Here is a 20,123-nt window from a genome sequence, read left to right as displayed (position 1 = left end):
CTAAACTTTGATGTAACTTTCTTTGATTATTAGTGAAATGAATGTGATTCATTTGTGATTATTAGTAAAATAAAAAAGTAAAATAAAACTATGAATATGCCGAGCTTGTTGCCAGGTTGCCAACCACTAGCTTTGTATGATTTGTTCCATAAATATGTTGATTTCATAAGGAAAAAAAAATTAATTGGGGGATAGAGGAAAAGAACAAAAACGAGATTTAAATATCAAATCAGGGTCACCCATTATCTATGTATTTTAACTAATTCATAATCTACCCTCACTAATCATGTTTAGTGGTTAAATATAAGTTATTAAGTTAATAAATTTGTTTGATAATCATTAGAATAAATCATTATCATTGAATTTGTTGATGCAACAACACTAAATCAAGATATTTGTGATCATGAAAGCTTAGGTGAAGAATCAATCCAAGAAAGTGAATAAGATAAACATATAAGTGCTCCAACTACTCATGTATAAGTATTAATGTTTGAAATTTGATTTTTTTCATTGAATTCGCCATTGTTGCGCTTGAAAAACTCAATATATATATCGGCATGGTAAAAGTATGAATACCATGCCGACAGGGATCAAATCAGCATGGTATTCATACTTTCACCTTTCCGATACACAATATCTCTCAATTTTAAATTGTAAGTACAATGTGGGCACAGAAAGTTCATTATCGAGCATGCCAGTAATAAGGTCGGCATGGTACATTGCTTAATTTTCTATGCCGGCACATGACGCAAGATTTTTTGTATGTTATTGTCCTAAAATCGGCACGGTATACTTGAGAATCGACCATGCCGGCATAAGCAAGTTTTAGGATGGATTTTCTGAGCTATTTTGGTCTCGGTATGGTATTCAAACTTAAAACTAAGCCGGCATGATATTCAAACTAAAAACTATGGAGGTACTAAATATCAGCATGGTATTCAAAATAAACAATGCCGGCACAAAACTGGAACTGAAAATTTTCAGTTACAATTTTTGATTCTAACCTAAACGAATTCATTTAAAACAAATCGATGATTATGTTTCTTTCAAGGAGATATATTTATATAATAGATTAATCGCCGAGAAATTTTTGAGACAATGATGAAATCGTGTTGAAATCAATAATGGATAAAATGAAAAATCAAGGAGAGAAGCCGACAAAGAAGGAGAAAAGAAACGAAGTTAAAATATTGAAGGATATTTTAGTATTTACATATCCAAAAATCACCCTTAGCAGAAACTATTGGATGGGGATAGTAATTCATATCTCCAAATTAAAAAACGTATCCCCATTTGCGCGTTGTTTATTTAGATATTGATTATAGATTAATCAGCCTTTATTTAGACACACCTGGTTTTTACTTTTTAAACAACACAACATCATCAATTTTCTACAAATTGCATGCGTATCCTGTCTATGCTTGCTTAAGCAAATGGAGATCCATTCCAATACTAGCTAATTCACATGCCTGGAGAATTCCTACCGGATCAAACACAGCTTCATTAGGTTTTTCATACTCTACGGACCACTTAACCAAACTTTTACCATCAGCAGTACCAGTCTTGGGAAGTAATATCCAATTTGAAACTGAAATTTTTAAAGTCTTCCATGACATCTCCTTCCAAGACAGTAAATGTAATTGACCTATTTTTGTTGTCGACCGCCGTTATCTTCTCCTTGGTCGAGATCGTTGATCCACCCCCTGAGATTACATAAATAGTCTGTTTCGTTTAAACGCGTAAACATAACAGTATTATGACTGTGTCACGTTTCGTTTAAAGCTCTTACCAGCTACAAATTTCCACACAAAGCCAGTGCATAGACGGATTTCACCCACTCCGATAACTTGAACGCTTTGAACCACTTTAGGAAGATACTTTGATAGTTGGGGTGCATCACGAGTGAACATACGATATAACTTGTCTGGACAGCACTTGACCTCATGCACAAGCTCAAGTTTTTGAAGTTGAGCCATTTTATATATAAATCCTAGAAATTAAGGTGGCAAGGAATTAACTGGTAGTTAAATGGATGCAAGTCTGCACGAGGAGGTGCCCTATTTATTTATAGAATTAAAAAGAACATACAGATTAGGACTACATGTAAATCGAGTAAAATAAATTAATAAGGCATTCGGTTTCAAGATGGTCCATAGAAACCCGTTTTTTCAATACCTAATAAAAGGAGATTCAAAGGTAATACTGACTCTTATCTTGAATCTGATTCCTGTATTAGTGCTTTCGATTTTCTCAGATTATCCATCGCACAAATGGAACACGCAAGTGAAAGCATTTTTAGAAATGTTTTGATGGAATTTCTTGTACACCAGTGGTGGAGCCAGGACGGTAAGAAATGGGTAGGCAAAAACCCTTCCTAGGCACGCCACAAGCTGGGTTGGGGAGGAAACTGCCCACCATACCATAAGAACTGAATTTTCTCATGCATGAAAACCTCAACTCAACCTCCTTTAAGTTTAGTTACTTATTTCACAGGATTATACATGTGAAATAGAAACTATACAAACCTATACAGGTTGGCAGATCTAGAGTTGGTTGAAACAACGTGTACAACACAGTTAACCAGCAGCCATGAATTAATCTGTAACACTCACCATGATATTGTTATTATGAATTAATATGTACAATGAAAAGTTGGATCCAGCTCTCATTAGAACAGGTCGGATGGACACACATTGAATTGTCTGACTGTTGTTCAAGACATTAGCCAAAAACTACTTGAACCTTGATTCACCCTATTTGTTTGAGACCATTCAGTCTTAGCTCGATGAAACGCAAATAACTTTTGAAGATGTTGTCGAGTGCTCGATCCCAAAAACTATAAGTGGGGGCGAAAACTCTGAAACTTGCTTACAGAATCTAATTCAAGCTCTTCAGAAACTAAAAGAAGAAGCAAACTGAAAGCTGGAGAAAGAGGACAGCCAAGTCAAGCTGAGCAGGAACTCCAGAGGATTTTAGAAACTAAAATTAAGATGTTGCCAGATGTTGGCAGAAAAGTGCCAGCAGCAAGCATATTCTTCTGAAATAAAATGGTGCCTGTATTAATGAATGAATGAAGCCACTCGCCACCTCTTAGTTCTTGTATTAAAACCAGCCTAGATATGCACAAGTTATATTACAGAAGAAGAGCTTGCATGATGCTGAAAGCAGCTTCTGTCAAAATCTCAGTTTTACAGAGTACTCTTTGTCAAAAAGGCAGCTATCTAAAGCTTTTTCCATAGAAAATCCGATCTTCTGATCAGGTAATCAGCAGAATGTCCTTCAGCATATGCACTTATAGCTCTCAAGAGGTTCCTGAATTTCTCACCATCGTCCTAAAACCATGCAGTAAAAAGTAAAGGCACACAAAATTCAGTGATGAAATACAAAAGCCGAAGGTATAAAAAATCATGACTCATGAGTTAACCAAATGCAATGCCCAGACTTAAGATTCCCCTTGATTCAACTACCATGGATACTAGTACAATACTATTAGTGTAGTAACTTGAATTTTCTTAAAAATTCTGCCTCTAATAGTTATTGCATAGAATGAAGAAGTAGCACTAACCGTGGGTTTCTTGAACAGGAGATCACTTGTTGTGTAAGGAACCATATAGGATGGAAGGTCTGCACGCAACGTCACCTGCAAAAAGAAACCTTGATAAAATCAATAACATTCTCACATAAACATCCTCAAAAAATTTCATCAACATGAAAGGAGGCAGAAGTTTATTCACAAGAGATTTATACTCTAGGACTCCCTCATCCCAAGGAATGACTGTGCAAAGACAAAATAGTTGCTAGGGCAAGTAAAAGCTTGGATAGAACAGCTTACCAGATTCTTGCTCAACATAGCTTTATCAGCATTTAATCTCAAGGCCTGATAAATAGCAAACATAACAGACTTATGAGTATTCTGTCTAAAATTGAATCAACAAGGAAAGAAAACAAATTTTATATAAACGAGCAAGTCCATTGTCCCGAAGTAAAACAGTGAAGGTTTCCAATGGCAACGATTCTCTTACAGTTTTTACTTTCTTCAGTAGGATTTTTTCATATTTCTTCTTTTTTTGGCAAAACTCCGAAGAGAATATATTAATAGAAAGGAAAAAATAAAACAGAAAAAGAGGGGGAGGGGGAGGTCACTGAACCCACATAACATCTAATGACACATATTCTTAGTTGAGTTACACAGGCTCATTCCTACATGGTCACCATCTTAGATTTTCTTTCCTTGTTCAATTATTTATTCGGGTTTTTATATCCTGTGTATGTCAAATAGACAATACCTTTTATACATAGAAGTGAAATGAAAAAATCGTGACATCCAATCCTCACTTTCCGTACTGAATGAAGAAGAAGAGAAATCATTTTTATCAACCCTGTTCAACCTTCTAATAACCTGGTGAAAGATTACCTTTTTAATGCGTTCCTCTGCTACTTGATCAACACATTCTAGCAAGTTCTCCAAAGTACCTACGAAATGTACCCCATTCTAATAGTTAACCCTTCTACTGATATTAGATTTAGTGATTACAAACCATATAGAGTATTCGGAGAAAAACAAAAGAAATTATCCATACCAAATTTAATAATTAACCTCAAAGCATGTACCTCTCCAATACCTTGAACTCCTGCACCTCTAAAACCATTTAGTTAGTTGCATGGGCATCAAAAAGGTGAGTACAGCAAGATATAAGATAATTCCTAAACTGAATAAACAATAAATCAGCATGACGTTTATCTAATTTTCATCTTTAGGAAAGAACACAAAACCTGGAATATTATCACTTTTGTCACCCGTCAAAGAGAGCATGTCAACAAACTGAGACGGTTTCAAATCTCCATATCTTTTTGAGAATTCCTCAACTCCGAAAGAGACCATCCTACGCCATTAATACCATTGATATCGTCAGATATAATTCGGTAGGAGGTATATACAATTAGCATACAGTCAAATATAATTAGCATTAGCACAGGCACAGAGGAAGATGTTTCATTCGCTTTTAGCAATATTGGATGATTATAGGTCATGTGGTGTTTGAATCATTTGACAATGACATGTCATCGTAAAACACTGAAGGAGATAATGATTTTCTTGATGCTGGATATTGATGCAACTAAAAAACCAGAACTTGGTTTTGAACTTCTTTCATAGATTCCACTATTCCAGTCAAATCTCAATTCCATAGATATTCAGTAGGTCAGCTAATGGCTAGGAAAATCTAAGAGATATGACAGGAATTTCATAGAAATTCAGTAGGTCAACCGTCACAGTATGACAGAAATTCTTTTTACCAATACACAGTGTTACTCAGTTTAGTGTCTTTCAATTTAAGAAGATCTACAAATGACAATCGCTGAAAATTGCAAGTTAGACACTTACTCTGATCCACGTGAAGCAATTCGCAGAAGCCGTAATGCAGGTGATATAATCTGAAAGAAATCTTTGTCAGGAGAGACAATCCGTACCTGTTTAAAAGAAAGTTTGCAAAATTAGCTCAGGCTTGCAGATCGAGAAATCGTGACATATTTTCCGCCTCAATTCTTGATGGGTAGATATGAGCAATGAAACATTTAAGTTTAGCAATCATAATTATAGCAAACATCCCAACCATCCACATCATATTTAAAGCATTTCCCACCATAGCAACGAAATGTCAACGGTAAAGCAACTACCTTGAATCCATTGGCAACACTATTGACAGCCAAAGTTCCTATTACATCATCAGCTTCAACACCCGGTACCTGATTAAGGTTCTTAAGTCAGTTCTCAGTCACATATTTCTTTTTGAGATAAAAGATATCAATTACCTCAATTACTTGGATCGACATGGCTTTGATTGATGCTTTCAAGAATTGAAGTCCCTGAATTACTGTATCAGGTGTAGGACTACGGTGGGCCTTGTATGCTGGATACAAAGTGTGGCGAAAGTTCATACCTTCAAAAGTTCAAGGACATAATTAGTCTATTGAATGCGAGGACATGAATCTTACTACAGTTCTGCTAAAAAGGATGGCCTAAAACAGACATCGAACCAAAAGGAAACTATGAAGTCAAATCCAATAAAATAACCAAATAATAGATCAATGCACCAGGGAAAAAAGAAACAACACAAAACGTCATTTATACTGCATAGGTTGTTATGGAGGAAAAGGAAGTTCTTGAATCATATAGTACATGAAACAAGAGCTTTCTAAGAGGAACTACAGATACCAATTTCATACATTTTGAGTAATAATGTCCATTTGTAAAATATAACTGTGAAGCATTTTGTTGGCATAATTTCTGTTTCCCTGTAGCTAGCCTAAATCCGAGAATTAAATCCGATAAAAACCTAAGCCCCGATTGCACTAACAACGTAGACAAACTTCAGGACTACGTGGCTTAGTCCAGTTATTCCAAAGGCCGAAAAAAAGAGGTTAGTATACAAAAACTTCTAAAGTTTTAAAATGTTACCTTTTCCATTATAATTTTCTCTAGACGGAACAGAAGTATGGCCAAAAGGAATTCCTGAAAAGAAAAGTTGGTGTGCTCAAATTTCACTCTAAGTGACAACTCGAAATACCAAAGAACCAAGAATCCAAAATACATCCCACTGACTCTATCATGAGTTGATGAAACCAGACGATATAACATTGTAACACTTCAACCTAGACCATAAGTTAGAAATAAGAATACACTCCAGTGACACCTGCTACAAATGTATACTCTCATCTGCAAATTAAAACGGTTTTCAAAGAGCAAAGGCTATTAATATTAGAGTTTAAACATAGAGGCCAGACAAAATTTGTAAAAGGTACCAAATGGGCTCTACATTGTTAAAAAAGATGCCTATACTGGTTCACACTTTTATTTCCACATCTAACGAAAAGCAAATAAAATTGACAAATATCACCAAGTTTCCCATGCACAGAACATCTTGAAAACGGGTTACTACATTCCTTGAGCTTGAGTTTCTACAGAAGCATGTGATATCAGTCTATAACATAACTCAAATTGAGCAGTAAAGCTAAATGGCATTTTCTCATAATCAAGGTTTATACCAGTGTTCTAGCAAGTGGCAACTCGTAAATGAAGTTGAAGCTTTTCGAGACAATTAATCTTATTACAATTCGTGCAAGCGTAAGTACAAAGACATCTTATGAATTATAAATATAGTAGTAGTACTGATGGCATAGCGGATAGGCAAACACACAAGTTGGAAAAAAAAATGCAGTTGGCTGCTTAAAGAGTTATTCTACAAAGATAAACACTTTACTTAGAGAACAAAACCATACAAATGAAATCATACACATAACAGAGATGTAAATGATGTTACCGACGTATGTATCTCACCATCATGATCAAACACCACCTGCATCAGAAAGGTGCTCATTTGTCAAACACCATTGCGGTAATCTCATGTGAATATCAATATTAAGAAGAGAGGCGAAAACAGATTACATCCAAACATTGGATTGAACAGGATAGAAACGACTGACTTACAGTCCACCAAAACAGATATTTTTCCGTTCATGATCATTGTATAAGACTCAACCAATCTAAATTTAGGTATATTGAGTGCATATAAGTAAGAACACTGGAGCTGGACGTAGGATTAAATTTTAGTAAGAACCATACTGTAATAACTTGTTTATTTTCCTGAGAAAATCACCGATGAATTTACCAAGAGAATATAGCAATTTTACTAACACTAAATATGATAACCGAACACGGCAAAGCGTTATTTTCATTTCAGTACCCCATTACCATCCAAGTGCAGACAACAAGAAACAAAAGATAAAAGGACACATAAATTTTGCAGAAAAAATGAAATGAATGCTAATTAAATGAATCTTAAGCGAAATATGCAATCTAGAAGGAAAAAGCATACCGCTACATGTGACGGGACCAATTCGAGCACATTAAGAATCTGTAGAGAAATGGATGTCAGAAATGCCAATTAAAAAAAGAAATCAGACAAAGAAATTACACCAAAACATCCACAAGTGTTACCACCACTTTTAGGTCAGCAGCAACTAGAAAGCAACTCCAATAGAGTCTGAGCTAACTCAACTAGATTAATAACGAAACATGTAGCTATGAAAAAGACAACAAGGGCACCCAACGTTGAACAGATGCAATCAACCTAACAAAACCTTCTCACAATCAAATATTCAGAAAATAAGCACAACTTACAAGAGACAAAGCTGAAATATTGTATTAACCCAATCTCCATTGCCATCAGCATTTGGTAAGTTGTCCCGCTCCAATCTCGCTAATCCAAATCACAAATTCATAAATTAGCAACGCAAACAGAAAATAATACCCAAAATTAAGCAAAACCCATAATGCAAACCACCACATACAAAACCAATTACAAATTGTTGTCTTAAAAAGAATAACTAGCATAACTTTAGTCAATTCATTTAGTACAAGAACCTAACTGCAGTGACATAACTTACCTAAAAGCTTGTAATACGCTCTGTATATAATCGAAGTTCCATCAATGAGCATCACTCGACCATTCGAACCACTAACTGTACCACCCTTTACTTCATCCCTATTATCCAAATTCACAAAGTTTCCTCCACTCACTACTCGTTCAATTTCAGCACTGCCCACTAAATTACCATGTAATGTAGCCGCATGAGTAACAAGTCTAGGTAATTCAGTCTTTAAACCATCAGATAATTTACAGTAACCCTGAAAATCAACCACCAAAAATCAAACGGAAACCCCAATTGAAGTCAGTCACTGAAATGAACTTCTTTAGGGTTTAAGAAAACTGGAAATACCTTTCGAGATGATGATGATGAGATGGAGAAGCAAGGACTGAACCCACTCATCAGCTGCGGTATTAACAGCCTTTCTCCTCCGGGGCGATGGCAACAACTCCTCCATAAGGAGTTCAGGTATGAATGTGAAACTCGAAAGCAGCTAGCCATACTCATAACATATTGCTACAAAATTGAAATGATTGATGATACTGATGTTAAACCCTAATTTGGAACGGAGAAATTAGGGTTGAGATTTAAACGACGATTTTTCGCCCGGGAAATTCCTTTCTCCGGACAAAATTAGAGAAATATTGGATTGGTGTAGAGCAGACGCCCAGGGTTTTAGCGATGAACGATTTTTTTTTGGGGATTGGTTTTTTTTTGGAACATGGTTCTATTTTTAGTAAGATATTTAGAAGTAAATCTAGGTCATCCCTTATCTAAATATTTATATTAATACTTAAACTACCTTCCTGATTAATTTTGGGTAATGATTAATGAAATCATTAGTGAAATCATTAAGCTAAAGAAGTAGAATTATTGAGTGAGTAAAGTTAGAGAAGATGAAGAAGAAAAACATGGAAAATAAAAAAAAATGAGTTCACTAATCTTGAGTATTCAATTGATGATAGCACATCTGAATCTTCATCTCCTTCCTCTCCTAGAGTATTTGTTAATCTTCACAATGATCCGGATATGAGTTATTTCTTAGATGGTGATTGTATTCTTCCCCAAACTCAATCTCAAGATGAAAATGATGGATTTTACCAACCACAACCGGAGGAAGAGCATTTGGGTTATCAGGTATGCTTCAAACTTAGATAATGTTGGCTTAATTGCTCCAAACTTTCAAAAAAATGAAATTTTTTATGTAGATTTGGGCCAGTTCGGTTACCATATGTCAAGAACATGTAACCAAACACACCTGAAAGTGTAGTTCGGTTATGTTTTCCAAACACGCAGATTACCGAACTCGCTCGTTAATGGAGGTTTTGATCGTACAATGTAATGTTCGGTTTGCCCGCAATGTAACCGAACTTTAGGGTCTAGAAGTTCGGTTGGTTCGCAAACTTTTATCCAAAAGCGTATCTAACCGAACTCACCAATAAAAAAAAAAAACAAAGTTACAGTGTTATATTCGGTTACCTAGTATAAAATGGTAGGTAACCGAACTTTGAACTTAACAATTTATTTGGGTACATCTTGTGTGTTTGGTTACATATCAAATTGCTCTACCAACCGAACTTAAAGTTCGGTGATATCCTTATTTTGCGAAGGAACCGAACTTATGGACTTGTGTTGTTCTAATACAAGGAGTTCGGTTAAAAGTATTTTTTTGCGAATCAACCGAACTCTGAGTTCGGTTAAGAAAAAATTAATTCGTGATAACCGAACTTTTTGCGACGAACCCGAACGTTTTGCAATGTAACCGAACTAAAAGTTCGGCTGAGAATTTTTTTTTGCGACGTAACCGAACTTTTCTCTGAAAAAAAAGAACCTCCATTAAACCTCTCTGCAACTTCCATTTTCAATTCATTTTGATGATTACTTCTCATTTATTAAACCAAAAACGAATGACAAGTAATGGGTTTCTTTGTTAATGTTTTAAATTAAGCTATATATATATATAGGTGGTGGTGGTTGGTGGTGGTGGTAATCGGTGGTTGGTGGTGGTGATAATCGGAGGTGGTAGTGGTAGTAATCGGCGGTGGTGGACGGTGGTGGTGGGAAGAGGTGGTTGTTATATATATATATATAGGTGATTATTAGGTTGGTTTTAAATTAAATTAGGTTAAGAATAGGTTAGTCATTTCAACATTTTAGGACACCCGATATAACTATAGGAAAGATAGCCTAATAAAACCATGCCCCCCTTAAAAAAACCATGATCCTAGAAAATCATTCTTAGCAATAGACATAGTTGGGCCCACTGTTTTCAGCATCAGGTCCATGAATATCTGAATACGAATAGATAATGACACAAAAAACTGCTATAGCTTAGCAAGTCAGAAAATAGAAGTTAGTTTGCTTTACAAAAAAATGTTAACTTTTTGGCTTTAATAAGTTATTGTGAAATTGTATATTCAAATTAATTTCTGGATTTTCTGATTCCAAAAATCAAAAAGTAACTTCTGGTGTGACATTCAAACGCGCTTTTAACTATTTTTTTTGTTAAATGCAAATATTAAAATTCATTAATCAAGTAATGTAGTACGATAAGAGTGTAATTTATTTTTTTATCGAAAACACTGGTTAATATATTTGGTATTCTTACTTTTTGTCGTAGATAGGTTGACATATGTATAAGATTTTTGATTCTTGCTTCTTTTGCTAATATATGGGCTGCTGAATTATGCTTATATAACTTAATTACCGGAGCTTTGGGTAGAACTTTGCGGTCTGCTACTATGGAGTATGGACACTTCATGACAACTTCATCTTCACTCCCGAGTCTCACCATTGAAAACCAGAGAATCCCCATTAATATTCTCCCAATCTACAGAAAAAGCTTCAATCCAAAGCTTTGCAGTATCTCCAAATTTGAAAATTTTGTCAAAACATTTAGTAAAACCCATCAAGAGACATACATATCCATCACAGATGACATTTCCAGTAATGGGTTTGCTGCTGAAAAAAATCTTGATAAATTTTCTTTGATTAGTACATTAGGTGAATGTAGCAAAAACAGAAATCTTGGTCATGGTAAACAATGTCATGGTTTAGTGCTCAAACTTGGGTTTGATCAAGATAAGTTTGTAGCCACAACTTTAGTTAGTCTGTATTCGAAATGTGGTGATCTTGAGAGTGCTTGTAAACTGTTTGATAAATCATCTGACTGGGATATTGTATCATGGAACAGTTTCATCTCTGGTTATTCAAGTAATGGGATGTATAATGAAGCTTTGAATTATTGTATGCAAGTTTTTAGCTTGGATATTCAACCTAACCATTATACGTTTTCGATTGGATTAAGTATTTGTGCAAGTGTTGGAGCAGTTGAAGAAGGAAGACAGCTTCATGCTTATATTGTAAAGATGGAGTATTTTGCTTACCCGGCTGTCGGTAATTCTCTTTTGACAATGTATAGTAAGTTTGGAATGATGGATGAAGTTGAGATTTTGTTTAAGAAACTCCCTGAGAAAAACTTGATTTCCTGGACAGCAATTATAACGGGATTTTACCAGCAAAAGTGTTTTCTGAAGGCGCTGAGGCAGTTTTGCGATATGATAAAGAGCGGAGAAGATCCAAATGAACATACTTTTGTGGTAGTCATGGCATCTTGTGGTGGTATGTTAGTTCCTATGTATGGTAGGATGATTCATGCTCAAGCAATTAAATTTGGTATGGCTTCAGGTGTTTTTGTTGGGACTGCAATCTTAGATATGTATTCAGAAACTAAGCAAATGGATGATGCAAGGAAGCAGTTTGAAGAGATGGGAGTTTTAGCATCTCATGTATCATGGAATGCGTTAGTAGCTGCATAGGTTCGTAATGGCATGATGGCGAAAGCACTAGAAGCTTTTGATAGAATGCTTGGAAATGGTGTTTCATGTGATCAGTTCACTTATTCGAACGTTCTTAAAGTATGTTGTTCCATACCATCTCTTTCAAGTGGCCAACAGATACATGCTCATTTGATTAAATTCAATTGTGAATCGAATATGCATGTTGGAAGCTCTCTGATAGAAATGTATGCAAAGTGTGGTAATTTGACAGATGCAGAATATGTTTTTCATGCCATGCCAACTCGAGATATGATCTCATGGAATTCTATCATTAAAGCTTATTCACAAAATGGGTATCCGAAGAAAGCTATTATGCATTTCAGAAAGATGACTGAAGAAGAAGGAATAAAGCCAACGAGTACTACATTTGTTGCTGTTCTCTCTGCTTGCAGTCATTCAGGATTGGTTGATGAAGGACTGACCTTTTTGCGTCAATGATCCGAGATTATGAAATCATTCCAGAAGAGTCACATTTTAGCTGTATGGTCGACTTATTAGGTCGAGCTGGCCGACTTGAAGAAGCTAAAGATTTCGCTAGTAATCTTCCGTTCAAACCCAAAGCTTCAATTTGGAGACCGTTACTTGCTGCTTGCCGCTCCCACAGAAACTTAAAGATGGCAGAATTTGTCGCAGAACGGATAATGAAGCTGGAACCAGGAGATCCCACGGTTCACATTACCCTGTCAAACATGTATGCTGAATCAGGGAGATGGGGCGATGTCGAGAAAATCCGGAAGTTACTGAAACTCAGTGAACTGAAGAAAGAACCAGGTTGTAGCTGGATAGAAGTCGGTAACGCGATGCACAGATTCTACTCAAGAGACATGAAGCATACTGAGATGCCGAAAGTATATGGCAAGTTAAATGATTTAGTGAAGCAAATCAAAGACATCGGATATGCTACTGACACAAGTTTGGTGCTTCATCAAGGTGTTGGAGTTTCGAAAGAAGAGCAGGTTTTGTATCACAGTGAAAATCTTGCAGTTTGCTTTGGCCTTCTAAACTTGCCGACTGGGAAACCAATTCGAGTTTTCAAGAACCTTCGAGTTTGCCAGGATTCTCATACTGCTATGAAGTTTATTCCAGAGATCAGCAAGAGAGATATTGTATTAAGAGATAATTATAGGTTCCATCACTTCAAGCAAGGTTGTTGCTCCTGCGGAGATTACTGGTAAATAACTTTGTCAATTACTGGTGTGTTGATATGTATGATTAGCAGAACCGTTCCAGGAAAAGTGATACTTTTATTTTATTTTCATTTTTGCTTATTTTTTGGCCAAACTGGAAAAGTGAAAGTACCCAACGCCAAAACACAGAGTAGCTTCTGAACAGTACTTCTATTTTCATTAAAGAACAAAATTGGGGGTGTGATGCTGAGGTAACCACACAAGTAATTGTACAATTTATAAAAATTTGTAATGGGTTACAATATTTCATGGGAATCCCATGTAAAGATTACATTCATTCTGGTTTCTCTAGAGTAAGCTTTGAACTATCAGATGTAGGTATGCCCTAATAATCTACAAAGTGGAGTTCATACTCCGGATGTCACAGATGATACGCCAGCTTGAACTAGCTTTCCAGCAACTGCTTATGGCCACAGCAAGTATCTGGCTTTGCGGAGGAAGATAAGTGTGAATGGATGATGTTATCGATGGCGTTAAATGAAGGAACTGTATTCTATTGTTTATATGAAGCTGTGGTGTGCTGTTTCCATAGATTGTCTGCTTTTCTAATCAGGTGCTCAGCAGAATGTCCTTCCGCATATGCACTTATAGCTGTCAAGAGATTCCTGAATTTCTCACCATCATCCTATATAACCATGTACGAAAAAGAAAAGGCACACATAGATAAGAAGAACGGAAAAAACATCTGATGGTAGATAAATTTACAAGTACACCAAACATAATGCATCCTGATACAATAACTACGAATCAGACTGGTGGCATGCTACACAAAACTTTCCCCAGAATTGGCCCTTGGTGGTAGTTGTAATACAGGCAGAAGAAATTGAACATACCTTGGGTTTCCTGAACAGGAGATCACTTGTCCTGAATGGAACCTTATGGAATGGAAGATCGGATCGCAGCATCAGCTGTCAAAATGTTAATGTAAGCTGATAAGATCTCTACCATTCCCACATAATTCCTCATAAATGTACTTTTGCAAGGCAGGATCATAATCTAGAAGTTCCACATTCTAACTTCTAAGACATGATTTTGGGAAGACGGAATATTTTTATTTGCTAGGAAAAGAAAAACTTGACGAGAAAAGAGTTTACCAGATTCTTGTTTAATATAGCCTGATCAGCATTTGAGACCAATGCCTAATAAACAGCCAATATAACAGACTTAGAAGTATTCTATCAAAAATGAACCGTAACGGGAAATAGCGAAATGAGACAACAGAATTTCATAACAGCGGTCTAATTGTTATAATCCTTGATTCTTTTGTGAAGTTCCTTTTCAATTAAATTCTGTCTCAAACTGCAAATTGAGGAATATGTTGACATTTACAGGATACAAAGATCCAAAAGAGTTCAAGAAAAGAAAACCCATGACCGTGATCATGTAGGAATGAGCCTGTAGCTCGATAGGGAACATGCCATGTTACACGCTATTAACATTCAAGGGTTACCTTTTTAATGCATTCCTCCTCTACTTGATCAACACATTTAAGCAAGTTCTCTAAAGTACCTGAGAATATATGTAACCCTGTTGACAAAAGTTTATTCACTGAGCAGTAACCATCTAGGGTTTTCAAAAAATAACAAAAAGGGAGCTAACCAAATTTAATAATTAACTTCAGAGCATCTGCATCTTCAATACCGTTAACTTCTGCAATGCAAGACAGTTCGGTTAGTTCAATGAGCATCAAAAAGATTAGAGTGCAGCAAGATGTAAAGAGGAAGATAAGACCCTACACTGGATGCTTAACAGACAAAGCAGCGACTTAGAGCTTCTTATCTAATTTTGAGATATGATAGAAGGATAAATTACCTGGAATATTATCAGTTTTGTCACCCAGTAGAGATACCATATCAATAAACTGAGATGGCTTCAGGTCCCCATATCTTTCTGCAAATTCCTCGACTCCAAAAGAGACCATCCTATGCCAGAGAAACCATAGATCTCATCAAATAACATCTCTTTCAGATGGTGTATTAATTTTCCATATAATCAGGATAGTTTATGCTAGTACAGAGGAAAATTTCTAGCCTATTGGTTAGAGGATTTTAGGTTATCAAGTGATTACATCGTCAGTAACGAGATCCTTAGAATGGCACAAAAGAAACCCTGAAAGTATGATCATTCACCCCAAAACTTGGTTTTTGAAGTAGGTCAACAATCCATCCAGGCAACTTGGGAAATAAAACATGAGCTTTGCCTTGAATAGGACACAACTAAATTCTAATAGCAAACATAAATATTGCAAATAAACAACGCCTAATCAAGTTATTGTTTTTAGACGATTCTACCATTGAAAATCACTTAAAAATTGCATGTTAATAAGACACTAACTCTGATCCACGCGAAGCAATTCGTAGAAGCCGTACTGCAGGTGAAATAAGCTGAAAGAAATCTCTGTCAGGGGAGACAACACGTACCTGTTTATAAGAAAGATGCTAATATTAGCACAGGGTTAGATATGAGCAATGAAACATCCAAATTTAGTTTAGATCATAATGCAAAGTAAACCTCCATATATCAGCATCATATTACAACGTTTTCACTATAGCAAGAAAATAGCAACTTTAAGTAAGCTACCTTGAATCCATCCGCAACACTATTAACAGCCAAAGTTCCTATTACATCATCAGCTTCAACACCTGGTACCTGGTTTATCAATTCACAATCAGTTGACAGTCACAATTTATTCTTCTATACATGTAGCTGCACGTTAATATTTCTTACCTGAATTACTGGAATTGACATAGCTCTGAGTGACAGTTTAAAGTATTGAAGTCCCTGGATTACTGTATCTGGTGTAGCATTACGGTGGCCTTTGTATGATGGATATAAAATGTGACGAAAATTGGTACCTTCAAAAATTTGAAGAACATAGTTAGTATTTTAGATGAGAGGTGAACATGAATCGTGCAAGGATTCTGGTAGTAAGTATAGATAAAACAGGCACCAAAGTAAAGGCAGCTGTGACTGATCAAATGAGATAATACAACCAAATACAGCATGTAAACTGCAACATTTACCAAAAAAAGAAATTTAAGATTTTTGAAACGAACAAAAGATGAAAAATCATCTTTCTGCAAGGGAAAAAAAAAGAGAAACCAATTTTACACACTTTGCGTAACAATGTCCATTCGACAAGTACAAGTGTGAACCATTCCGTTGGAATAAGTTGTGCTTCCCAATAGATACCTGAATCCGGAATTAACTTCAATAAAACACCGTCATGTCACTATCAAAAGACAAGCTTCAAAATGAGGTTCATTTATCCAGCTAACCCACATGCCAGCAGAAAGATATTGGTGTAAAGAAAATTGTACAGTTTTAAAATCTTACCTTTTCCATTATAATTTTCTCTAAACGAAGCAGAAGCACGGCCAAGAGGAACTCCTGAAGAAGAAAGTTGGTGTGCTCAAAATTTACATAAAATTACCACTCAAGAACCCAATAACCAAGATATAAGGACACAATACGAAGACCCCTGCTTTTACAAATGCGTACTCTCACGTGATACTTACAACGTTTTAGACAAAGCAAGCCTATTGATCGTGAAATTAAACATATAGGCCCAATATTAATCATATAGGCCAGGTAAAACCTGGTACAACTCATTAAACGGACTGTCTTTTGGCAGGAAAAAGACTCATACCGCCCAAAAAAATTGTTTCAACATCTAAACCTAAGCAAATACAATAGATGAACTCCCAAGTTCCCTACCCAGATTCTTGAAATGGGTTGACGAACCCCTTAGAGTTCCCAGAGCCGCTTGCAATAAAGTTAGCATGGTTATAAAACTTAAACTGAGTCATAAACCTAAATAGCATTTTCCACTAATTGGATTCTACTAAAAGCTTGAGCAGTGCTCTGCCAAATGCTTAACAGAGTTTAAGCTTTTCGAGACAATATTTCTTACTATGATTTGCGCACGCATAAGTGCGAAGGCATCCTGGAAGCATGCAAAAGTATAGAACTATAAGTTGGAAAAATGCAGGTGGCAGCCTAAACAGGTATCCAACTACTGTAGAAACAGAGAGAGAGTGAATGAAAATGTTTAAAACACTCAGAGGCGAAACTCCTTTCTTAAGCATTTCTCTCACAAATCCCTTTTTTTCTTATTTTTAGATGAAAACAAATCCTTTTACAAATGGGTTTCACAGTATATGGCATTTAATTAGAAGGGAGCCTCATGCAAATCCACGTGCTAAGGGGATTGGCTGGCTACGAAGGGCTGATGCCAAACTTGGTCGGCGGATGCCGTTTTGGTGATCCCTCTAATTCAAAACCAAATCCATTTTAAAAGGATTTGTTTTCATCAAAAAAAAAAGGGATTTGTGAGAGAAATGCTCAAGAATCAGAACTCATTCCAGCACCTACTACGAATAAGACTTCACTTATGCAACAAAAGCATACAAGGACACAAAAGTAAACTAGTGAAAGCACAAGCAGAAAAGAGACGTAATAGAAAAATTAATACCAACTTATGTATCTCACCATCATGATCAAACACCACCTGCATCAGAGAGATGCACATATGTCAGATACGATCATAATAATCACATCTGAACGCAAGGAAAAAGGAAAAACAGTGTGAAAACTCAATATTGACAGGATAGAGTGTATGAAATACGAAGAACATAGAGTCACCAAAAAAACTGTTCTTTCTTTCTTTCATAATTATTATACGAGACTCTTAGCAAATTTATAATTTGAAACTAATACATAAAAAAATAAACAAATACTGAGCAACTTAATGTGGAATCTGGACGGATCATCCCAAAATGACTTGATTCTTTAGTGATTTTACTAGCCAATCTACTATAGAAACTTAGCAATATTGCTATAACTGAAGCGCTTCATACTGAATTGACACGTAAACTGCGGAAGCTGATGGAAAATATGGACCCTACCGATTGTTGAGATTTCTAGGCTCTGGCGTGTAATTAGAAAACCTTTTTCAGTTCCTAAATGGGATAGGCCAAATACAACAGAAACAAAAGAATGAAAGGCAAAAACAAGTTTGGACGAGAAGAAAGAAAAATTGACACTTCATTAAATCTTAACTGAGTTATGCAAATCAAGAAGAAAAACAGAAAATAGCATACCGCAACATGCGAAGGGCCCAACTCAAGCACATCAAGAATCTGTAAAGAAATAATGTCAGAAATGCTGAAAGTTCCAAGATTACAAAACAGAACAGGAATATATTATTAAGCTATCGTGCAGCAACCTTTTAAGACAATAGCAACATAGAAAGCGCGAATCAAGTATATACTGAGCTAACTAGATTATATTAAAACATAAGCACACATATACTGGTAAGCGAAGATGTATATTCAATAAAGGAACAAAGGCACACATGTATAAGAGATGCAACAGACCAGTTTCTCAATCAGATACACAAACTACAAGCATAACTTACGAGAGACAAAGCCCGAGATATTGTATAGACCCAATCTCCATTGCCATCAGCATTCCAGTAATGGTCCCTATCCAACCTCGCTACTCTCAAAATCCAACAGTACGTAATAGAAAATGAGACATAGCAAGAATACCAAAATACAAAACACAAGAATCTTAGTCTCAATCATAAACTGCATTGACAGAAACATACCTAGGATTTTGTAATACGCTCTATAAATCATATAAGTCCCATCAATAAGCATCACTCTACCCTTCCAAGTATTATTAAGCTTAACACTTTGTTCAACACGATTAGCCAAATTCACTACTCTTGAAGTAATTCCCGGTGATTCTGACTCTAACCCATCAGATAAATTACAATAACCCTACAAAAAAACCACCAAATTTACTCAACTACATTACAATTATCACTAACATTAAGGGTTTAGGGTTTAAGAAAATGCTGAAATTACCTTTAAAGACGATGAACAAGGAATCAATCCACGTTGTTGCTTATCAGGGATGTTGCATCCAATCATCAACTGAGGTATTCCAGAGCGACGGCAACTCCTCCTGATGAAGTCGGCAACTCGAAAGCAGCAAGACATATTCATAACATTTTTGCTTCAAAATTGAATGATTAATGACCTTCTAAGGTGATGTGAACCCTGATTTCAATCTGTAATTTTGAGACGAAGATTTTAGCTCAAATTCGTTGAAGAAATTAGGGTTTATACAAACGGGAAATTTTCGCCCGGGAAACTCCCCCGTTAGGAAAATGATGGAGGGGTTGTGGACATATGCGGCTGGCTAGATAGGTGGAACCTTTTTGGTGTATCGTCTGCCCACTGTCACACCCAGAAACTGACTCCAATTTTTCCTGGATGCAACCAGCACAATGCGGTTCTTTCAAGTGAGCACCACAAAGTTTTTTTTTTTTTTTTCTTATACAAAACAAAACTAATCATATAAAACCAAGATGACCAAACACGTGGTACAAAAAATCCAGCCATATTATTTTTAATAAATGAAAACCATTTAATTAAAAAGTGACACAAAAATCTCAGGTCAAATAATAATGTGCAAATTTAGTTTTTATTACTTTAAAAAAAGCCAAACATACCCTTTTTACCTTGTCTTCTTCTTCTTCTCTCCTTTCTTTTTTCTATTTATGCGGTCTTCATCTCCCCACCACCATTAACACCAGCAGCAACAAATATCTCTCCATGAACACCATCGCAACACCTCCGTCACCACCAGCAACAACATC

The 20,123-nt window shown here is 35.9% G+C and overlaps 6 protein-coding genes across 11 annotated transcripts; 3 read left to right on the top strand and 3 right to left on the bottom strand.

Annotated features, from left to right (window-relative positions):
* Positions 1 to 1,229: 1,229 nt before the first annotated feature.
* LOC113278560 (MLP-like protein 43) lies at positions 1,230 to 2,012 on the bottom strand. The gene is made up of 2 exons (XM_026527371.1): positions 1,790 to 2,012; positions 1,230 to 1,703 (listed from the first exon to the last, which is right to left on the bottom strand). Exons 1-2 carry the CDS (start codon positions 1,974 to 1,976, stop codon positions 1,549 to 1,551), a joined length of 342 nt encoding a protein of 113 aa, XP_026383156.1. The 5' UTR covers positions 1,977 to 2,012; the 3' UTR covers positions 1,230 to 1,548.
* Positions 2,013 to 2,664: 652 nt separating this feature from the next.
* Positions 2,665 to 9,116, bottom strand: LOC113278559 (DNA polymerase I-like). 4 transcript variants are annotated; one of them, XM_026527369.1, is made up of 15 exons: positions 8,779 to 9,116; positions 8,446 to 8,686; positions 8,180 to 8,258; positions 7,875 to 7,913; positions 7,320 to 7,355; positions 6,458 to 6,511; positions 5,812 to 5,939; positions 5,677 to 5,745; positions 5,384 to 5,469; positions 4,774 to 4,883; positions 4,581 to 4,631; positions 4,415 to 4,473; positions 3,833 to 3,877; positions 3,566 to 3,640; positions 2,665 to 3,332 (listed from the first exon to the last, which is right to left on the bottom strand). In XM_026527369.1, the coding sequence occupies exons 7-15, from the start codon at positions 5,935 to 5,937 to the stop codon at positions 3,222 to 3,224; spliced, it is 732 nt and encodes a 243-aa protein (XP_026383154.1). In that variant the 5' UTR covers positions 5,938 to 5,939; positions 6,458 to 6,511; positions 7,320 to 7,355; positions 7,875 to 7,913; positions 8,180 to 8,258; positions 8,446 to 8,686; positions 8,779 to 9,116; the 3' UTR covers positions 2,665 to 3,221. The 4 variants fall into 4 exon arrangements, with proteins under 4 accessions (XP_026383154.1, XP_026383152.1, XP_026383153.1 ...); XM_026527367.1 differs by having other exon boundaries at positions 7,324 to 7,355; XM_026527368.1 differs by having other exon boundaries at positions 7,337 to 7,355.
* Positions 9,117 to 11,168: 2,052 nt separating this feature from the next.
* On the top strand, positions 11,169 to 12,245 carry LOC113280719 (pentatricopeptide repeat-containing protein At3g53360, mitochondrial-like). Its single transcript, XM_026529306.1, has one exon. It carries the CDS (start codon positions 11,169 to 11,171, stop codon positions 12,243 to 12,245), a length of 1,077 nt encoding a protein of 358 aa, XP_026385091.1.
* A 15-nt stretch (positions 12,246 to 12,260) lies between these two features.
* On the top strand, positions 12,261 to 12,704 carry LOC113280718 (pentatricopeptide repeat-containing protein At5g27110-like). The gene has a single exon (XM_026529305.1). The coding sequence runs from the start codon at positions 12,261 to 12,263 to the stop codon at positions 12,702 to 12,704; it is 444 nt and encodes a 147-aa protein (XP_026385090.1).
* On the top strand, positions 12,701 to 13,441 carry LOC113280717 (pentatricopeptide repeat-containing protein At4g16835, mitochondrial-like). Its single transcript, XM_026529304.1, has one exon. The coding sequence runs from the start codon at positions 12,701 to 12,703 to the stop codon at positions 13,439 to 13,441; it is 741 nt and encodes a 246-aa protein (XP_026385089.1).
* A 167-nt stretch (positions 13,442 to 13,608) lies between these two features.
* LOC113284548 (5'-3' exonuclease-like) lies at positions 13,609 to 19,758 on the bottom strand. Of its 3 annotated transcripts, none has more exons than XM_026534045.1 (15): positions 19,327 to 19,758; positions 19,065 to 19,239; positions 18,873 to 18,952; positions 18,556 to 18,594; positions 17,945 to 17,963; positions 16,790 to 16,843; positions 16,181 to 16,308; positions 16,034 to 16,102; positions 15,788 to 15,873; positions 15,266 to 15,375; positions 15,053 to 15,103; positions 14,904 to 14,980; positions 14,548 to 14,592; positions 14,287 to 14,361; positions 13,609 to 14,078 (listed from the first exon to the last, which is right to left on the bottom strand). In XM_026534045.1, the coding sequence occupies exons 1-15, from the start codon at positions 19,465 to 19,467 to the stop codon at positions 13,947 to 13,949; spliced, it is 1,281 nt and encodes a 426-aa protein (XP_026389830.1). In that variant the 5' UTR covers positions 19,468 to 19,758; the 3' UTR covers positions 13,609 to 13,946. The 3 variants fall into 3 exon arrangements, with proteins under 3 accessions (XP_026389830.1, XP_026389831.1, XP_026389833.1); XM_026534046.1 differs by having other exon boundaries at positions 14,904 to 14,962; XM_026534048.1 differs by having other exon boundaries at positions 15,095 to 15,103.
* Positions 19,759 to 20,123: the final 365 nt, after the last annotated feature.

This window comes from Papaver somniferum, chromosome 5 (genome assembly GCF_003573695.1).
Source record: "Papaver somniferum cultivar HN1 chromosome 5, ASM357369v1, whole genome shotgun sequence".
Classification (NCBI taxonomy): Eukaryota; Viridiplantae; Streptophyta; class Magnoliopsida; order Ranunculales; family Papaveraceae; genus Papaver; species Papaver somniferum.
Note: the sequence above shows the minus strand (reverse complement) of the source record. Positions and strands in the feature narration are given on the sequence as shown.